The 13,112-nt window shown below is 45.3% G+C and overlaps 1 protein-coding gene across 1 annotated transcript in view; it reads right to left on the bottom strand.

Annotated features, from left to right (window-relative positions):
• The window catches only part of NOTCH1 (notch receptor 1), a 125,421-nt gene that overhangs the window by 60,290 nt on the left and 52,019 nt on the right, over positions 1-13,112 (bottom strand). Inside the window, exons 3-6 of the mRNA XM_070758900.1 lie at positions 10,298-10,560; positions 8,206-8,544; positions 2,807-2,929; positions 1,126-1,359 (exon numbers count right to left, since the gene is read on the bottom strand). Coding sequence (XP_070615001.1) covers positions 1,126-1,359; positions 2,807-2,929; positions 8,206-8,544; positions 10,298-10,560 — 959 coding nt within the window. The remainder of the gene's footprint in view (positions 1-1,125; positions 1,360-2,806; positions 2,930-8,205; positions 8,545-10,297; positions 10,561-13,112) is intronic.

Below are 13,112 nucleotides of genomic sequence, written 5' to 3'. Positions count from 1 at the left end.
CCTTTCGTCCCCTGTCCAATTGTCTTTCCTTTCTGTCACTTATCATGTATATTCTCTTTCTTTCATATATCCTCTCCTCTAAGTTCACTTTTACCCTTATATATATTACTACATGTCTATTTTTCTTCCTATGTATTTGTGTATTGGACAAATGAATAAATAAATAAACCTGGTTATTGAATTGCATGCTATATGTCCCTGATGGCGAACCCATGGCCTGTGTGCCACAAGGGGCAACTTTAAGACTCATGGACCTCTTGTTCTTCCCCAACCTCTGCAAATATTTATTTGTTTGTTTGTTTGTTCATTTATTTATTTACATTGTATAAGTATAGGATTGTAGTTTGTATAAGCATAGCATAAGTAGTAAATAATGATAAAAGAAGGCAATAGGACAGTAGGACAGGGACGGTAGGCACAATGGTGCGCTTATGCACACCCCTTACAGACCTCTTAAAAAGGGGGAGAGGTTGACTGTAGACAATCTGAGGTTGAGGATTTTGGGGTTTGGGGAAGAAACCAAAGAGTCAGGTAATGTGTTCCAGGCATTGATCACTCTATTGCTGAAGTCGTATTTTCTGCAATCTAGTTTGGAGCGGTTTAAATTTAGTTTGAATCTATTACGGGCTTGCGTGTTTTTGAAGGTGAAGTAGTCACTATCAAGAAGGACATTTTGGTATATGATTTTACGAACTACTGCTAGACCAGATCGGAGGTGACGTAGTTGTAAATGGTCTAATCGCGGTATTTCAAGTCAAGGGGTTTTGTTGTGAGAGGAGGAGCGAAGGACTCTTCTTGCGCAATATTTCTGGACTCTCTCGATTACGTCTGATACGCAAGGCGGGTTCCGTACAGGTGAACTGTATCCTAGAATTGGTCTGACAAACGTTTTGTAAGCCCTGGTTCAATGTTTTTGGAGGAAGAAGCTACGTAAGATTAGAATGTATTGGCACTACAACTCCCAGGATTCCCAGCAGTTTTCCTGTAATCTTAGCCCCTACGGAGGGAAGCAGCACCCAATTCCTCTTTGTGTCAGCCCCTCTTATATTGAAGGTACCCCAGTCCCTCCAGGTACCCCTATCCCTCCACCCGTTGTTCTTCTCTCTCTCTCTCCCGGATACCCACCTGTGCGGCCATGTGGGCACTCGCAGTAGAAAGAGGCCACCCGGTCGTGGCACGTGGACCCCGAGGAGCAGGCCGCACTGGCACAATCGTCGATGTTCTCGCTGCAGTCCTCCCCCGTCCAGCCATTCACACAGACACAGTTGTAGTCCCCGTGGGTGTTGTGACAGGTGCCGCCGTTCTGGCAAGCGTTGGGAATTAACTGGCACTCGTCCACGTCTTCGGTGCAATACTGGCCTAGGAGAGAGAAGAAGGAGGCTGACCCGAATCCTTCAGGTGCGGTGGGGCTGAGATCAAAGTCTCTATGGCATCCCAGCAATGGAAAAAATGAAAAAACGAAAGAGGGAACGGCGATTAAAAAAATTATGGATTGTGCAGAAATGGAGGGGCTCACTAGGAAAATGAAAGGGAAAGAGAATTCGGATTATTGCATAATATGGGATAAGTTTTATAATAGAATAGAATAGAATTTTTATTGGCCAAGTGTGATTGGACACACAAGGAATTTGTCTTGGTGCATATGCTCTCAGCGTCCATAAAATAAGATATACATTTGTCAAGAATCATGTGGTACAACACTTAATGATTGTCATAGGGGTCAAATAAGCAACGAGGAAGCAATATTAATAAAAAATCTTAGGATATAAGCAACAGGTTACAGTCATACAGTCAAAGAAAGAAAGAAAAAAAGGAAGGAAAGAAAGAAAGAAAGAAAAAAAGGAAGGAAAGAAAGAAAGAAAGAAAGAAAGAAAGGATAATCGAAGTAAAATGATACAGGGATATTGTTTAGCAGTTTAACAAATTGAAGTAATTTTATTTACAGTATACATAAAGCAAGGGCAATCTTAACAATAACAAAATAATGCATTGTGTGTGTGTGTGTGTGTGTGTGTGTGTGTGTGTGTGTGTGTATGAAGAGGCAACAGCCATCACAATCTCCGGAACGTTTAAAATTTATTAAAAACTACTAAAATTACTAAGCTTTCTTTAGTCCTCTACTAACATCGTCAGAGTATTAAAATCCCCATCGAAGACATAGTTGGTTTATATAATGCTGCTCAACTGCCCACGTCACTAGTCCACACCCTTCAAGCCCACATCCTGACGTGGGCAGTGAGCAAATTGAGCAGGATTATATAAACCAACTTCAATGGGGATTTTAATTTTATATCTAATAATAACTTTTGACAGAAATGGGTTGCAAATAACCTAAAGGTTTGTTGTATGTCTGTTTTTGTTATCTGTGTAATATAATAATAATAGTAGTAGTAGTAGTAGTAATAATAATAATAATAATAATAATAATAATAATAATAATAATAATAATAATAATGTCTCTATTGCAGTAGCAGGAGAAGATCAGGAAGGGCTGGACATGTAGTCCTCAACTTACAACAGCTTTAGTGACTTTAGCTTGATACCCCTGTTTTAAACAATACAGAGAAAAGACGAAGCATCCCCATCTCTGTTTGTCTTTTTCCTGTATTTTTTAAATTTATTAAAATTATTTATATATATATATATATTATATATATATATATATATATTATATATATTAAAAAGCTGGTGGTTGGATTTAAAAATTCAGCTAAGAGAGAAAAGTTGAAGCCAAACTTCACCCCTGTGTTTTCCCCCTTTGGGGCCCTCCGACTTTCCCCCCCCCCATCCTCAGGTGTATTCTCACCTGTCCATTCAGGTGGGCACTGGCAGTTGTAGGTGTTCACCCCATCCACACAGGTGCCTCCGTTCCTGCAGTTGTTGCCGGGACAATCGTCGAGGTTCTCTTCGCAGTTCTGGCCTGCAAAACCTGCCGGTGAGAGAGGAGCAAAGGGACAGGTGAGGCCCATCCTCATCCCCTACCCAGCCTGGGCCACAAACCCCAGTTTTCTTTGCAGAAGAACCATGGCTTAATTTCCAGCCTCCCCAGGCTGGACGGTAATAGGCCCATTTTCCTTCTAGGAGATTCCTAGAGAGGACCCACGGAGGCTTCTCCCTGCCTTTTCTGGCTCTGTTTCCTCCCAGGAGATTCCTAGAGAGGCCCCACGGAGGCTTCTCCATGCCTTTTCCAGCTCTATTTCCTCCCAGGAGATTCCTAGAAAGGCCCCACGGAGGCTTCTCCCCACCTTTTCCGGCTGTTTCCACCCACGAGATTCCTAGAAAGGCCCCACAGAGGCTTCTCCCCGACTTTTCCAGCCCTGTTTCCTCCCAAGAGATTCCTAGAGAGGCCCCGGCTTCCAGCCAGGGCAGATTTCAGTGCCACCTGACTCTGGAATTCCTGGTGGCCCCCCATCCACTAGGTGGTAATTGCTAAATTGCTAATTTAGTCAGGCAAATGTTTGTTTAATTTCTGCTGTTTTGGACAAGTTAATAGCCAGGGCTGGACCATAATAACATAAGAAGAGCCCTGCTGAATCAGGCCAAAGCCCGAGTCCATCATTCTGTGTCCCACAGTGGCCCACCAATTGTCCATGGGGATCTTGAGCAGAAAGAGAAGGCAAGACCCTCCCTTTCTTTTGACCCCCAACAAGTGGTACTCAAGGGAACCCTGCCTGCCTCAACCAACATAGAGGCGGCACTTGGACATCCGTTTCAATAACCATTTATATGCTTGGCATCCATGAATCTGTCTATTCCTGCCTTGAAGCCATCAAGGCTGACAGCTGTCACGACCTCTTCTGGAAGTGAATTCCATAAACCAACCACCCTGTGGGTGAAGAAATATTTCCCTTGATTTGTCCTCGCTTTCTCACCTGTCAGCTTTAGGGATTCCCCCCTCGTCCTAGTATTGTGTGAAAGAGAAAAGAATTTTCCTCTATCCACCTTTTCTACCCCATGCATGATTTTATACACTTCGATCAAGTCACCCCTTAAATGCCGTCTTTCAAGGCTGAAGAGACCAAGGCATTGAAGCCTGGTATCATAAGGGAGGGGCTCCATTTCCTTGATCACTCTTGTTGACCTTTTTTGCACCTTTTCCAGTTCCATTTTATCCTTCTTGAGGTGCAGTGAACAGAACTGTACACAAGACTCCAAGTGTGGTCTATCGATTTGTACAGAGGCAATACAACACAGAGAGAGAGAGAGAGAGAGAGACAAACAGACAGATGACCTGCCCTGCAGAGAACAGCCCACATCTGACACAGCATCCAACTCCCACAAAACAGAAAGTCCCAAAAGAAAAAAATCCAACACGGGAGAGATAACACAACCGCCACTAACAGTGAGGTCATATAATCCCGCTTTCCCCAGACTTGGGCTCCCTGAGAATTTAAGCCCAGTGTGGAATTCTAACAGTAGCTGCTATTACCCAGTTGCACTAATCCCAGTTATGGCTAATGTTGGCTGATGTACTTCTTGATATATTTGACGCCTTTAGGATTTAGGGGTAGTGATTTCTGATAGTCTCAAAATGGGTGAGCAGTCTGGTCGGGCGGTAGGAAAAGCAAGTAGGATGCTTGGCTGCATAGCTAGAGGTATAACAAGCAGGAAGAGGGAGATTGTGATCCCCTTATATAGAGCGCTGGTGAGACCACATTTGGAGTACTGTGTTCAGTTCTGGAGACCTCACCTACAAAAAGATATTGACAAAATTGAACAGGTGCAAAGACGGGCTGCAAGAATGGTGGAAGGTCTTAAGCATAAAACCTATCAGGAAAGACTTCATGGACTCAATCTGTATAGTCTGGAGGACAGAAGGGAAAGGGGGGGCATGATCGAAACATTTAAATATGTTAAAGGGTTAAATAAGGTTCAGGAGGGAAGTGTTTTTAATAGGAAAGTGAACACAAGAACAAGGGGACACAATCTGAAGTAAGTTGGGGGAATGATCAAAGGCAACATGAGAAAATATTATTTTACTGAAAGAGTAGTAGATCCTTGGAACAAACTTCCAGCAGACGTGGTTGGTAAATCCACAGTAACTGAATTTAAACATGCCTGAGATAAACATAGATCCACTGTAAGATAAAATATAGGAAATAGCATAAGGGCAGACTAGATGGACCATGAGGTCTTTTTCTGCCATCAGTCTTCTATGTTTCTATGTTTCTATCCATCATCCTCATTATCTTGTCCCCAGCAAGGGATAAAGTTTCTCTGCACTAGAAAGTGAAGGTCTGTTTTGGGTGGTCCAGGCAGCTCCACATCCCCCCACCCTAAAAGTTAAACAAGGAACAGAGCCATGGCTAGTTTCATTTCCTTATAAGGTTCTTCCATAGATCCCAAGTTTCTCAAGGAAAAAGCCAGAGAGCAGAACCATGAACTGCCTACGTGTCTGGCTTTCTAAAGGTTGGTTCAAGCACCCCAGCATTCTGCAGAAGGCTGATGGCAGAGGAGCCAGGAAAGCGAATTTATTTATTTTATTTATTTATTCAATTTTTTATGTCGCCCTTCTCCTTAGACTCAGGGCAACTTACAACATGTTGGCAATAGCACTTTTTAACAGAGCCAGCCTATTGCCCCCACAATCCGGGTCCTCATTTGACCCACCTCGGAAGGATGGAAGGCTGAGTCAACCTTGAGCCGGGGATGAGATTTGAACCGCTGACCTACAGATCTACAGTCAGCTTCAGTGGCTGCAGTACTGCACTCTACCTGCTGCGCCACTCCGGCTGCATGGGGGCATTGTAGGAAAGGGGGGGGGGGCTGGAATAACAGGAAGTGAAGAAATCGGGGTTGGGTCACAGGCTGCTATGTCAAGGCAATGGGTACCCAAAATAAAAGAATAGCAATAGCATTTAGACTTATATACACAGTACAGTAAGACCTCACCTATCGCTGGTGTTACGTTCCAGACCCGACCGCGATAGGTGAAATCCGCGATGGGGAATTTATCGACTGATAGTACAGTACTTATTTAAGTATTTATATTGTAATTGTTTGGTAAGTTTTCATTGTTTTAAGTGTTTATAAACCCTTCCCACACAGTATTTATTTTAGATACAGTATTTAAATACAGTATTTACAATTTTATATATATATATTTTTTGAAAAACCTGCCGATCGAGTTCCGCGGGCTGTTTAAATCTGCCGATCGACTTCCTCAGAAACCCGCGAACCAGCAAAGATCCGCGAATGATTTTTCTCATTAATATTTCTTGAAAACCCGCGATGAAGTGAAGCCGCAGTAGGTGAAGCGCGGTATAGCGAGGGACTACTGTACTTTACAGCCCTCTCTAAGCGGTTTACAGACAGTCAGCCTCTTGCCCCCAACCATCTGGGTCCTCATTTGAGCCACCTCGGAAGGATGGAAGGCTGAGTCAACCTTGAGCCTACTTGTTGCAGTATAGCATAAATATTAGAATAGGATTTATAAATCTGGACCTCTAGCATAAAAATACTCTGCTTACCCTGATTCTATAACCCAGGACAGGAGGGCACTAAACTCGCCTAATCTGCATTCCTGGCAATTACAACAGGGAAACAAGAGGGCTCAAATAAACATCTCACAATAAACAAAGTTTTCACCAACAGGACATTATAGGATCAAAGGGGGGGGGATTTACATTGCCTGAAGCATACAACAGGATGATTAAGGAAGATTAGTGAGATAGGCAGAAGACTTCAGAGAAACTAGGTGTGAGGAACATCTGTTCCTAGGAAGTCTCTAGGAAATTGTTTCTTGATATCTATGGGAAAAGGAAGAACTCAAAAGATACGTTTGAAGTTATGTTATTGAATGCATCATTTGACAAGTATATGTAATTATCCCCCATTTCCTTATGTTCCAAAATAAAAAGGGGTACATGGCTCTACACCATGTCACTTCACCCAGAGAGAGACAATGTGTCCAAGTTTTCTTTCTAGGATTCGCGTTCGTGAGTGACCCCACATGGCTGGGTTGCTCTTAGCCCCTTTTTGAGGACATTGTCTTAAGTAGAGACTTTGACAGCATCCACACCTACTGAGATTCAATCTGCTAAACTGCAGAAGTAGCCTGCAGGACTGCACCCTAACCACTACGCCATGGAAGCTCTACAGAAGTTGGCAGAAAACCTCTAAGGTTGTCAAATCTCTCCCAAGGGCGTTGGAACCACGCCGGCTGAGGTTTTGGCTATTTCCAAGCACGATCTTTACACGTGGCTTTGCCCTTCGTATCACTCCTGGATCAGGCAGGAGCTTCATCCTTGAAAGCTTTCAAGAGGAGACTGGATGGCCACCGGTCAGAAATGGTGTAGGGTCTCCTGCGTGGGCAGGGGTTGGAGAGATGAAACATAGAAACATAGAAGACTGACGGCAGAAAAAGACCTCATGATCCATCTAGTCTGCCCTTATACTATTTCCTGTATTTTATCTTAGGATGGATCTATGTTTATCCCTGGCATGTTTAAATTCAGTTACTGTGGATTTACCAACCACGTCTGCTGGAAGTTTGTTCCAAGGATCTACTACTCTTTCAGTAAAATAATATTTTCTCATGTTGCTTCTGATCTTACCCCCCAACTAACTTCAGATTGTGTCCCCTTGTTCTTGTGTTCACTTTTCTATTAAAAACACTTCCCTCCTGGACCTTATTTAACCCTTTAAATGTTTCGATCATGTCCTCCCTTTTCCTTCTGTCCTCCAGACTATACAGATTGAGTTCATTAAGTCTTTCCTGATACGTTTGATGCTTAAGACCTTCCACCATTCTTGCAGCCCATCTTTGGACCCGTTCAATATTATCAATATTTTTTTGTAGGTGAGGTCTCCAGAACTGAACACAGTATTCGAAATGTGGTCTCACCAGTGCTCCATATAGCGGGATCACAATCTCCCTCTTCCTGCTTGTTATACCTCTAGCAATGCAGCCAAGCATTCTACTTGTTTTTCCTACCGCCCAACCACACTGCTCACCCATTTTGAGACTGTCAGAAATCACAACCCCTAAATTCTTCTCTTCTGAAGTTTTTGCTAACACAGAACTGCCAATACAATACTCAGATTGAGGATTCCTTTTCCCCAAGTGCATTATTTTACATTTGGAAACATTAAACAGCAGTTTCCATTGCTTTGACCATTTATCTAGTAAAGCTGACCTGCACATCTGTAAGTCGAGGTGTCAGAGAAAGACAAGAGAGGGAGAGACAAGGTACCCCCGCCTACCTGCAAGGCAGGTGCACTCGTAGGCCACGTCTCCTATCTGCTGGCAGGTGCCCCCGTTCTGGCAAGGAGAGGGGCTGCAGGGCACGTAGCGGTGATCGCAAGTGAGCCCGGTGTAGGCCGGCCGGCAGTAGCACTTGAAGGAGCCAATCTCATTGACGCAGGTGCCCCCATTCTTGCAGATGGAGGGTGTCCGGACACACTCGTTGAAGTCTTCTTTGCAAGTAGCCCCGTGGAAGCCCTGGGGGCATCGGCAGATGTAGTTGGACTCAAAGGGCACGCACTGCCCACCGTTGGCACACGGGTTGGAGGCACAAGGGTCAGCCTGCTGGCACGTCTTGCCTGGAGGCCAAAGAGAGAAGGGACAGCCTGCTTTAGGCGAAACCTCAGGAAGAAACTACATGGCATCGGACCAGAATACCTACGGGACCGCCTTCTGCCACATGAATCCCAGTGGCCGATTACATCCCACAGAGTTGGCCTTCTCCGGGTCCCATCGACGAAACAATGCCGTCTGGTGGGACCCCGACGCTCTGGAATCAGCTGCCCTGGAGATTAGAACCGCCCCCACCCTCCTTGCCTTTTGTAAGTTACTGAAGACCCACCTATGTTGCCAGGCATGGGGAAATTGAGATATCCCCAGGCTTATATAGTTTATGTATGGTATGAATTGTGTTGTATGGTTTTAATGACGGGTTTTTTTAGATGTCTTTTAAATATTGGATTTGTCACTTGTTATTATTGTTGTGAGCCGCCCCCAGTCTTCAGAGAGGGGCAGCATACAAATCTAATAAATTATTATTATTATTATTATTATTATTATTATTATTATTATTATTATTATTATTATTACTACGTCAAAGCTCCGCACCTGAAATTCCCTCGTGGGATTCCCCACCTCCTTTTGCGCCTCCCGACCGGCTGACAGCTCCCCGGCTGTTCTGGGAAGTGCCGTCACCCAGCTGTCACCTTCAGAAATAGCCGGGGTGCTTCTCGGCGGTCTCCCGAACGCCGAACCCAGAAGTTCGGCAAAAGTTCGGGTTCGGGAGAGCGCCGGGAAGCACCCCGGCTGTTTCGGAAGGTGACAGCTGTGCGGCAGCGCTTCCTGGTTCTTTCCCGAGCGCCGAACTCAAAAGTTCGGCAAAAGTTCAGGTTCGGATGCTGAACCCGAACTTTTTTTAAAATTCGGGTGCCGAACCCGAACTTTGTTGGGTTCGCCCAACACTATTTGTTTTTTTTGTTTTTTTTATGATTTATATATTTACAATATTTATTTTTTACAATTCTATTTACTATACCTTTTTCTTAACTTCCACCCAGTTGTATATTTTTTCCCACACTTTGTAATACAGTAGTCCTTATTTTGCTGGTTTTGAATCTCATATGTTAATTTGCTAAATTTGGCGCAGTCTAATATTTTTTTAATCACTGTTTCTTTGTTTGGAGTCTTATCTTGTTTCCAAACTTGTGCATATGCTAATCTTGCAGCAGTAAGTAAGTGATTTATTAAGTAGTAATTTTCTTTGCTGTGTTTGCCTCTAATTATGCCTAATAAATACATTTCCGGTTTTATCTCAATTTTGTAGCCCAGTATTTCTTCCATCCATGTCCTAATTCGGATCCAGAATTTTTTTGCTTCGTTACATTTCCACCATATGTGGTAGTATGTTCCCACCTCTTTTTTACACTTCCATCATTTGTTACTAGGCGCGCTGGCGCATAATGCCATTGGAAGAACGTTTTATAAAGATTTTCTTTGTATGGTGTTGACAAAGTCATTTTATAGTTAACTGACCATAGTTTTTCCCAGTCTTCTAGCTGAATTGCAAATCCAAAGTTAGTCATCCAAGCTATCATATTAGGTTTAACTATTTCTTCGATGTTTTCATAGTTTAGTAGATAAGTATACATTTTGGTTATAAATTTTTTATAAATTTGTTATTGTTATACTTGTTTGTCTATCTTTTTATATTTTAATAAAGACTATTTAAAAAACAACCACAACCCACAGGGCCGGGCTCGGTTCTGCAGCTGAGAATTGGGATTCTACCAGGCACGGAGCTGCAGGGAATGTGGGCCATTTGGGCTCCCTCACCTGACCAGCCTGGAGGGCAGGTGCACTTGTACTCGGTCAAGGTGACGAGGTGACAGCTCCCTCCGTTGCGACAGGGGCCGCTCAAGCAGGCATTTTCCTCAACAGTCAGGCACAGCTTGTCGATGTAGCCCAGCGGGCAGGCGCAAACGTAGCCGGGTGTGTTGCCCTCAACCACTGGGTGGCAGGTGCCGCCATTGTTGCAGGGGGAACTGGAGCACAAATTCGGGAATTGGCACCGTTGGCCAACGAAGTCCTTGGAGCACCTAAGAAAGAGAGGAACAAGAAAAGGATGAGTGAGAGAGACACGCAGGAGTCTCAAATTTGGAGCGATTAATATTGAGTTTGAATCTGTTGCGTGCTCTTGTGTTGTTGCGGTTGAAGCTGATGTAGTCATCCTTCGCCGGGCAGCTGTTCGGCTATCCTAACTTCCTACCTTCAAAAACGTCGCTATAGAGCACTGCACACCAAGACAACTATCAATATTAATTAAAGGAAGCCTTCACTCCTCTCGAAACAGAACACCCTACGGAAATAGACTAACAATCCTGGATCTAGAAAGCTTAGAACTACGACGCCTAAAGCACGATTTAAATATTGCCTACAAGATCATATGCTGTAACGTCCTGCCTGTCAATGACTACTTCAGCTTCAACCGCAACAACACAAGAGCACGCAACAGATTCAAACTCAATATTAATCGCTCCAAACTTGACTGTACAAAATATGACTTTAGCAAATCGAGTTGTCGAAGCGTGGAACTCATTACCGGACTCAGTAGTGTCAACCCCTAACCCTCAACATTTCTCCCTTAGACTATCCACGATTGACCTCTCCAGGTTCCTAAGAGGTCAGTAAGGGGCGTGCATAAGTGCACTAGTGTGCCTTTCGTCCCCTGTCCAATTGTCTTTCCTTTATCTCATATATCATATATATTTTCTTCCTTTCATATATCTTCTCCTCTACTTTTATATCTTTCCTTCTATCCTTTTATTTTTTATATAATACTACATGTCTATTCTATTCAATATGTATTGTGTATTGGACAAAATAAATAAATAAAATAAATAAAGTACCCAAGGAGCTGCTGATCCAGTTCTGCAGAGGAATCATCCCTTCCAACCCTGTTATTCTACATGAGCTTATTGGTGTATTTTGGATGGAGCTGCTCCTAATTTGCGGTTTGTGCCCTTCTACCCAATAATTCCCACTCCCCCCCCCCCTTGCATTCTTCTTCTTCGGGGCCTCCTTTGCTCTCCTGCTGAAACCCTCCCAGGATTGCCAAACGGCCCTGAAGTTTCCAGATCCCCCAGGAAGAAGAGGGCCCTTTGTGTGCCAAAGAACAGTCACGGCAGAAAGCGAGTACTAAATGGAAACTGGCAGGGCGGGGGGGGCGGGTGAGGGGGCAAAGCCATAGTTGGCAGGCTGGCACATACAATCCGGTTCACATTCTGTCCTTAAATGGGGAGGGAGGGCGGGAGGGAAAGAAAGAAGGAAGGAACGGAAGGAAGGGAAGATAGGAAGAAGGGGAAGAGGGAGGGAGGGAAGGGAGGGAGGGAGGAGGGAAGGGAGGGAAGGGAAGGAAGGAAAGAGAAGGAGAAGGGGAGGAAGGAGGGAGGGAAGGAAGGGACGGAGGAGGGATGGAAGGGAAGGAAGGAAGGGAGCAAGGGAGGGAGGGAGAGATAGAGGGAAGGGAAAGGAAGGAAAGAAAGAGGGAGGGAAGAGAAGAGAAAGGAAAGGAAGGAAGGAAGAGAGAAGGGAAGAAGTGAGGGAGGGGGAGGGAAGGGAAAGGAAACAAGGAGGGAAGGGAGGGAGGGAAGAGAGGGAGGAGGGAAGGGAGGGAGGGAGGAAGGGAAGAGAGGAAGAAGGGAAGGAGGGAGGGAGGGAAGGAAGGAAGGAAGAGAGGGAGAAGGGAAGGAGTGAGGGAGGGAGGAAGGGAAGGGAAGGAGAAGGGAAGGGAGGGAGGAAGGAAGGAAGGGAAGAGAGGAAGAAGGGAAGGAGGGAGGGAAGGAGGGAGGGAGAGAGGGAAAGGAAAGAAGGAGGGAGGGAAGGGAAGGGAAAGGAAGGGGGTGAGTCTGTTTTTATCCCCCCCCCCGCCCTCTTTTTCTAGCATCCCCTTTCAGTCCTCTTGTGGAAGCCTTATGGGAGAATCCCCCGAAGTTTGGGGACGCCGTGAGTTAATGAGATGGGCAGAATCCCGGCCAGACTGAAAGAGAAGCGGGCCCAGTAGCAGCACCCGCGGCATCTGCTGGGAGCAGGTGTGCATTTTAATGAGGGGGCAGCAGCTGCTACCACACTCCCTCCACTGCCGCCCCCCCCCCCTCCGTCCAAAGCCCGGTCTTGGCAGGCCAATGCACAACAGGCGGGTGTGTGTGCGTTGTGCTGCTGGGGAATTCAGCTGGATGCTGGGGCTGTGCAACAGGGTGCTGTGAACACCCCCCCAAAAAAACCACCCCGACAGGCCCAGAGCCCCAAGGGAGACACACACACCCTCCATGGTCAGAGAAAAGGCTGCAGTTTGCCATGTCCTCCCTCCCCTGCACCCCCAGGTTGGTTCTGAAAGAGGGAGCAAAGGGCTGTGGCACTGCAGAACAAGAGGCTTTCTGAAGGAAGGAGGGAGGGAGAAGAGAGAGAGAGAGAAAGAAGGAGGGAGAAAAAGAAGAGGAGGAAAAAGGGAAGAAAAGAGAGAGGGGGAAGGAGAGAGAGGGGGAAAGAGAGAGGAAGGGAGGGAAAGGGAAAGAAGGGGAGAGAATGGGAAAGAGAGGGGGGAAGAAAGGAGTAAAAGAGAGAGGGAAAGAGAAAGGAGAGAGAAAAGGAG

This window comes from Erythrolamprus reginae, chromosome 8 (genome assembly GCF_031021105.1).
Source record: "Erythrolamprus reginae isolate rEryReg1 chromosome 8, rEryReg1.hap1, whole genome shotgun sequence".
NCBI lineage: Eukaryota > Metazoa > Chordata > Lepidosauria > Squamata > Dipsadidae > Erythrolamprus > Erythrolamprus reginae.
Note: the sequence above shows the minus strand (reverse complement) of the source record. Positions and strands in the feature narration are given on the sequence as shown.